Source organism: Notechis scutatus, chromosome Z, assembly GCF_049901735.1.
Source record: "Notechis scutatus isolate UNSWTSFEM ecotype Mainland chromosome Z, rNotScu1.2, whole genome shotgun sequence".
NCBI classification, from domain to species: domain Eukaryota; kingdom Metazoa; phylum Chordata; class Lepidosauria; order Squamata; family Elapidae; genus Notechis; species Notechis scutatus.
Genome location: NC_142025.1, coordinates 124,680,854 through 124,689,011, shown reverse-complemented (window position 1 = coordinate 124,689,011; position 8,158 = coordinate 124,680,854). Strand labels below are relative to the sequence as shown.

The 8,158-nt window shown below is 45.6% G+C and overlaps 1 protein-coding gene across 1 annotated transcript; it reads left to right on the top strand.

Moving 5' to 3' along the window:
• The first annotated feature begins 1,716 nt into the window (after window positions 1-1,716).
• Window positions 1,717-2,646, top strand: LOC113426201 (olfactory receptor 4Q3-like). The gene has a single exon (XM_026688572.1). It carries the CDS (start codon window positions 1,717-1,719, stop codon window positions 2,644-2,646), a length of 930 nt encoding a protein of 309 aa, XP_026544357.1.
• Window positions 2,647-8,158: the final 5,512 nt, after the last annotated feature.

The following is an 8,158-nucleotide window of genomic DNA, read 5'->3' as shown; positions in this document are numbered from 1 at the left end:
CAAAAATAGGAGATGCTTCTCTTTGGTGAAGAGATCTAAAATGGGGTTGATAGATATGCTACCTTTTTATATGAAATATGGATTGTAACTGTCCTTTACTGATGGGTGGAATTGGTGGAGTTGTGCTGTATTCATGTACAAGTGGGGAGGGGGCAGATAGCTCTCATTCCAATACCAATGACATGAATTGCTAGCATAAAATCTAAAGTAGTAAAAGCAAAAGAGCCATCTGTTTTTTGCAGTGTGGATCACAGAACTCTGAATGATAGATAGATGTTGTTGATGATGAAGATAGATAGATAGATAGATAGATAGATAGATAGATAGATAGATAGATAGATAGATAGATAGATAGATAGATAGATAGATGGATGGATGGATGGATGGATGGATGGATGGATGGATGGATGGATGGATGGATGGATGGATGGATGGATGGATGGATGGATGGATGGATGGATAGATAGATAGATAGATAGATAGATAGATGATAGATAGATAGATAGATAGATAGATAGATAGATAGATAGATAGATAGATAGGCAGGCAGGCAGGCAGGCATAGATAGACAGATAGACAGAAAGAGAGATAGACAGACAGACAGACAGGTAGGTAGGTAGATATAGATAGGTAGAGATAGACAGACAGACAGACAGACAGACAGACAGACAGACAGACAGACAGACAGACAGACAGACAGATAGATAGATAGATAGAGGGATAGGCAGATAGGCAGGCAGGCAGGCAGACAGATATAGACAGAGTAATATGATGTTCAGCTAGAGGGCATATACATATATTAGCATTCCCTAGATAACTGCCAGAAAATTAGTTCATAAACACAGGGTGCAATTGCACTTCTGACTTAGATCAACCCCGATCCATGGACCAGACAGGTCCATGGCATGCCAGAAACCAGGCCACGTAAAATCAAGTGAAGCCCCATCCAGAGAATTCAGGCAGCACATGGAACCACGTCCCCTCCAGGCCACAGGCAAACCTCTCTCCTCCCAATCCCTGGTGCCCAAAAGGTTGGGGACCACTGACTTGGAAGCACATAAGCACCTTGACTGAATGACTAAGTTTCCTAGATGATTAAATTTCCTTTCTATGCTCGATTTCCTTGCTTCTCACATTTAGGTCATATCTGTGCATGCACCTTCTGGTATTTCTGCTGCTTATGCTACTGTTCTTCATTTGTAAGTTTCCAGACATTTCTGAAATACTAGTGGAAGACATTCAGGAGATGGCTACATAATTCTCATTTCATGTTTGGCAAAGGCAAATCACATGACATTATGATATGTTCAGAAAAATGTGCTTCACAAGCTTAATATGAAATTCTTTGAAATGAGATTTTTTCTGGTCCTATCCTACAAAAATGGTATGGATTAATCAAACAAAATTTGGATGTAAAGGCAGTCAAGAATTTCTCTCTGGTTCAGTGAAAGTTCTGGCTGCATTCCCATGAGGAAATGGTAGCTACTAAAATGGCAGAACTATAGTATCAAGAATCCACTGGATCATGGTAACTTGGTCCTCTATAATCTAAGAGAAGAACCAAGAGGATCAGCTAGTAATAGATATTGAAGATGATGTTACTTCTCTTTGTACCATATGACAAATTGGGTTCACTTTGCTGGTTACTGGGAAGACATGCTGGAATTGACAATACTAAATAATTGTTGTTTGTCTTTGTAAGGTCCTATCACCTTCATGAATGCCTCCAGAGTCACAGAATTCACCTTCTTGGGTCTTTCCAAATCTGGACCAACTCAGCTCCTTCTATCTGTCCTGGTTATGATGTGTTATACTGCCATTCTGTTGGGAAACCTCCTCATTGTATTGATTGTGCGTATAGATTCACACCTTCTAAGGTCACCCATGTATTTTTTCTTAGCTAATTTATCCATCCTTGATACTGCTTTGGGTTCTGTAGTTGTTCCCAAGTTGGCAATAGACTTGATCACCCAAACCAGGACTATCTCATTTGGAGGCTGTATGTCCCAGCTCTTCTTCTTACACTTCTTCGGAGGCTCAGAGATGCTCCTTCTAACCCTCATGGCCTACGATCGCTATGTGGCTATTTGTCATCCACTGACATACACAACCACGATGAACCAACGATGGTGCATTAGACTCCTGTGCTTCTGTTGGGCTGGAGGCCTCCTTCATTCTTCCAGCCAAGTGTTCTTGGTCCTACGGCTGCCATTCTGTGGGCCAAATGAAGTGGACAATTTCTTTTGTGATGTTCCACAGGTAGTCAAATTGGCTTGTGTTGATACCCAAGTGACTGAGATACTCATGGTGGCCAACAGCGGCTTGCTCTCCCTGGTGTGTTTCGCCATCTTGTTGATCTCCTATGGCATCATCCTGAGCACACTTCAAGGACACTTCAAGGAGAGTGGAGGAAAGGCTCTGTACACCTGTAGCTCTCACTTGATGGTGGTTAGTCTTTTCTTCCTGCCTTGCCTCTTTGTGTACCTTGTTCCTATCTTCAGCGCCAGTCTGGACAAAATAGCATCCGTATTTTATACCACAATTACTCCTTTCCTTAATCCTATGATATATTCTTTAAGAAATCAGGAAATGAAAGAGGCAATGGGACGGGTGAAGAAGAAATGCACTTTTCCTTATTGGTCTTAGAAAAATGGGAAACTATGAATAGATGCTTTGGAAATCTTTGTGATTTCACAGATTAGATTTAGGACTAATTCTTCTTTCTACTAAAAGAGTAATTGCAGAGCCGTTCAACATACAAGTCCAAGCCTCCATGTATGGTCCCCCAAATCCCCCAAGTAGAAGAGTGTGATCTTTCTCAAAGCCAATGTAAGTTTGTTTGTTGGAAATTTTACATAGCTACTTATGTTACATATGAAAAACATGGAGCTAACGATGAGGAGTATTTAATAAAACTTGTTGTAATCTATCAAAAACAATATTAAAATTATCATAATATAATAATCCATGCATTCTATACCAAACTCAATTGCACACATCACACATAACTACATTCTTCAAGTAAATAACTACAGGTAGTCCTCAGCATATGACCACAATTGAGCCCAAAATTTATATTGCTGTGAAAAATTTGTTAAGTGAGTCTTGACTTTTCTTGCCATATTTGTTAAGTGAATCACTGCAGTTGTAAGATTAGTAACACAGTTGTTAAAGTGACCCTGGTTTCCCCATTGATTTGGTTGTCAGAAGTTTGCAAAGATGATCATATGACCCTGGGACACTGCAACTGCCATAAATATGAGTCACTTGTCAAGCATCCAAATGTGGGGTGCTACAATGGTCATAAGTGTGAAAAATGGCCAAAGTCACTTTTTTCAGTGTTTTTTTCAATTGTAACTTTAAACAGTCACTGAGCAAACTGTGGTAAGTCGAGGACTACTTGTATTTGGAAGGTAAGGTTTGTAGGTCAATGTGCTCCAAGCCTGAAGTCACCTGTTTTGCCTTTGAAGAAATTGGAAAAAAGAGGAATAGATCCCTCTTATTTTTGTGAGTGGGCTGAACTCTTTCTGCCTTGCTCAGCCAGTAGACACCTGCTAAATTCATGGGAATAGAACCTTGATGGGAAGGACTTCTTTAATCACAATATGCATTAGTTTCAAAGAACTATAGCCTAAGTGGATATGAGTACATTAAATGTGGATATTTTCCAAGCCAAATGTCCTCCTTTCCTGGACTTTTAAAAGCCTCTCCACAGCAGTGACCATGATGCACAACTGGTTTGGGACAAAAGATATGAGAGAAATTGCTTAAATATGTGAGAAGTTGGCATATTCTTTTCAAATATTTTTATAAGAAGGAAGGGAGGGAGGGAGGAAGGAGAGAAGAGGAAGGAAGTCCATCTCTATGATGGTAGACTGGCACCCAGTCAAACATTTTCACCATTATGCCATGGTAGGTCTTATCCTCATTACTGTCATTATCCTTCAGTTAGAAACTATAAGAAAAATAAATAAATCTTGGAGTGTTTGTTTTACCTCAAGAATATCTCCATACAATTATCGCTTCTGATTTGGGACTGAGGCGTGACCTCATAGGACCAGTTTCCCAAAGGCATGATAGTTGGCCACTGAATATTTTAACTGTGCTTCTTAGCAGAAGGAAAATTAGGACTCAATCCATTGTCAGATTGAGTGGTTGATTTTCTAAACAGAAAAAAGGGTAATTATAAATTTCTCCAAACATTTACCCACAAGTTTCACCTTTATCTGGTTTCAGAGGTCCAAGTATTTAGAAACAACAGGTAATATGAATCTGTATTGAATTCAGAAAGAGTGCAAGTTTTTGGAAGATAGGTGAAAAAATGCTACGCACTACATTTTGAGAGCTTTTGAAGGGTAGTTAGTTATTTGTATACTTATATGTTTATTAATTTGATTTTATCCTACCTTTATTACTTTATAAGTAACTGAAGACAGAAAACATTCTTAATACTCTTTTTCCCTCCTTTTTTCCCCACAACAATAACCCTGTGAGGTGAATTGGGCTGAGAATGAATGACTGGCCCAAAGTAACTTAGCTATTTAAAAAAAACAGAGTGTATGTCCAAATCAGAGTTTATTTATTTTGGGAAGCTTGAAAAAACTGAAAATAAGGATATTATTTTTGTATTTCCTACATGATGATACCTTGGGTGATTAGCTTCTTGGCTTATGCTAGGGTAGTCAGACACTCTTGTTGTACAGATCTTTGATATTTTTATTCAAATATTCTTGCCTTCTTTTAGTCCTTTGTCAATTTCATTAATTTATTTTCTTTATCACTCAAGAGTTCATAACCCTCACTATATTGTAAGACAGGCTAATTATACCTGTTTGAAAGTAAGAAGTGAACTGATCTCTTGGCAGCAGGGAGCAATATGGGGTAGGTCTTCTACACTGTTTGCTGGACTTGAAACTTTGAGGATTTTCTTCCCTAGGTCTTAATGGGAAAGGAACATGTATTCATTTAATAGCATATCTCTGTCTTTCTGTCTATTATATATCCCTAAGATCTTCCTTCCTTCTTTCTTTCCTTCTATTATTTCTTCCTTCCTTCCTTTCTCTCTCTCTCTTTCCTTCCTTTCATTCTTCTGTTCTTTCTTTCTTTCTTTCTTTCTTTCTTTCTTTCTTTCTTTCTTTCTTTCTTTCTTTCTTTCTTTCTGTTCTGTACAGTCAAATAACATACTCGTAAACCCCGCGCTGCGATTGGCTAAAGCGCGCGGCGACCGGATTGGTCGGCGAGCCGCACGGATTGGCCCGTTGAGAATCTCCCGCGATTGGTGGAACTAAGCGCGGGAGATTCAAGCGGTGCCATTGCGCGCCGCCGCAGCTTGGAAATAAAAAGCCGCCGTTTCTCCTTCCAAGCTTAAGCTGTAAGCGGAGCACAATAAAGAGCTGAAACCAGTCACTGACTCCGAGCTTCCTTCCTGCGCCAGACACGACACTGGCGATGAAGGTGGGATTCAAGGAAGAACCACCGAGCACGTGTCCCGAGGAAGACAAAGACCGACTAGATGGCCGGCATCACCCCGCCCGTGCCATTCAACCCGGCTACTGAGGACTGGGAACCATACACAGACCGATTCCTAATGTTCCTCGAGAGTAGCAACTTGAAGGACGCGAACGGACAGAAGAAAAGGGCCGTCTTCCTGACACACTGCGGGCCCGCGGTGTTCAAGATGGCCAAAGCTCTCGCAAAACCCACAGATGTGAAGGCGATGGACTGGGCCGACCTCGAACCATTACTCCAAAACCACTACGCCCCCGCCGTGCCCATCCTCATCCGGCAGGATGAGTTCTACCGGCGGAACCAGCGGCAGGACGAGAGCGTCAGTGATTTCATAGCTGACCTGCGGGACCTCGGGGGCCTGTGTGAGTTCCGGGATTTGGACGATGCCCTCCGAGACCGCGTGGTCCTGGGCCTCCAGGATCAGGCACTAAAGAGCCGACTGATGGCAAAGGGCGACATCGACCTCGCCACCGCCATGGCGGAAGCTTCCGCAGCCGAAGCCACCAAAAAATCAGCGGCCCGACTTCGGAAGGCAGAGAACAGGGACCGCACCGATAACCCCGAGGCAAGCCGACGAGAGACCACCACACACCACGGGGACCTGGACTCCGCCTCGGACACCCCAGAAGAAGAGGAAGACGTCCATCGGCTCCAGGCAGGACGGGACTGACGAGATCAACGAGGTCGTAAGTCGGGTCCCCAGTGTGCCGGGTGTGGGGGCAACCACCCTCGATCAGAATGCCGTTTCATCGACGCGACCTGCCGGCATTGCAATAAGAGGGGCCACATCGCCCGAGTCTGCCGACTCAGGAAAACATACAGCCCCCGCCGCCGGGACCCGAGCAACCGGAGGCGAGACGACACACCCCCCAGACACAGAGAGCGCCAAGCCGAAAATCGCTGGAGCCGAGACACCCGGGGGCGACGAAACGGGGAAGACCACCAGAGGGAGGAAACCCACCAGACGGTCATGATCAGCCACGCCGAGACCACCGATGCCTGAAAGGTCTACGTAGAAGTGGACATCGAGGGCGAGCCCTGCCGGATGGAGGTGGACTCCGGGTCCTACCTCTCCATGGTCGCCTGGAAAGAAATCAAGCAGCTGGTGCCAACCATACAGAAGGGAGGACTGGAGAACCAGAAATTGGTGATCAAGGACTACCAGGGGAACCGAATCCCCGTCATCGGGACCGGACAGTTCGAGGTGACCTTCAAGGGCCACACCGCAAAGCTTCCCCTGACAATCGTGGACCGGAACCGACCCAGCCTCTTAGGACTCCAATGGTTCGCACCACTTGGCATCGAGGTCACGGGAATAAATCACATCGCGGAAGCCGACTGGGAGCAGCAACTGGCAAAGGACTTCCAAGAAGTATTCGACGGCACCCTAGGCAAGTACCGAGGGCCCCCTATCTCCTTCAGTCTAGACCCCAACATCGCCCCCATACGCCTAAAACCGAGGCGGGTGCCTTTTGCACTACGGAAAAAAATAGACGAGCAGCTTGACAAGCTCGTCAAACAGGGGGTTTTGCAACCAATCGACCACACCCGATGGGAGACCCCAATAGTCACCCCAGTTAAGCCAGATGAGTCAGTAAGAATCTGCGGGGACTATAAGGCCACCCTCAATTGCGCCCTGCAACAAAGTGCCTACCCCGTCCCAGTAGTGCAACACCTACTTCACTCGCTGGGGGGGCAAGGTTTCTGGCTCGACCTGGCGCAAGCCTATCAGCAGCTGCCGGTCGACGAAGGAACCGCCGAGGCGCAAACAATAGTCACCCACCGGGGAGCGTTTCGCTGTAACCGACTCCAGTTTGGAGTCAGCGTGGCCCCGGGAATTTTCCAGAGCCTCATGGAGAGACTACTGCGAGGGATAAAGGGGGTGGTCCCCTACTTCGACGACGTACTAGTGTCGGCAGCCAACCGGGAAGAACTAGAGGGTCGCCTAAGGGAGGTACTTGAAAAATTCAATGGGGCCGGGCTAAAAGTGAAGAGAGAGAAATGCCAGCTTTGTACAGAGCAAGTCGAGTTCCTGGGGTACCTCCTAGACCGACATGGCATCCACCCGACCGGAAACAAAATCAAAGCCATCAAGGAAGCCCCCACCCCCAAGAACAAAACAGAGCTGCAGGCATTTCTGGGACTGCTCAATTTTTACAATGTGTTCTTGCCCCAAAAGGCGATCACGGGGAGCCTTTGCATAGGCTCCTGGATAAGATGGCCAAATGGACCTGGGGGAAACATGAGGACACCGCATTCAGGAAAACCAAGGACCTGCTCACCTCGGATGCCATCCTCATACAATACAATGAGACTCTACCCCTCGCCGTCACATGCGACGCTTCACCCTTTGGCGTCGGCACCGTCCTCAGCCATACCCTCCCGGACGGAAAAGAAGCACCCATTGCTTTCTTTTCTAGAACACTCAGCAAACCAGAAAGTAACTACAGCCAATTAGACAAGGAAGCCCTGGCCATCGTCGCAGCAGTAAAGAAATTCCACGAGTACCTCTACGGCCGCCGATTCACCATTATCACAGACCACAAACTGCTGCTGGGAATCCTGGCTGGGAACAGGGCCACCCCGAACATCCTATCCCCCAGGATGACAAGGTGGTCCGAGTTCCTCGCCGCCTACGACTACCGGCTCA

What these genes read in the sequence shown, in the direction of transcription:
- LOC113426201 (XM_026688572.1), top strand. Translation starts at nt 1,717, where the DNA reads ATGAATGCCTCCAGAGTCACAGAATTCACCTTCTTGGGTCTTTCCAAA.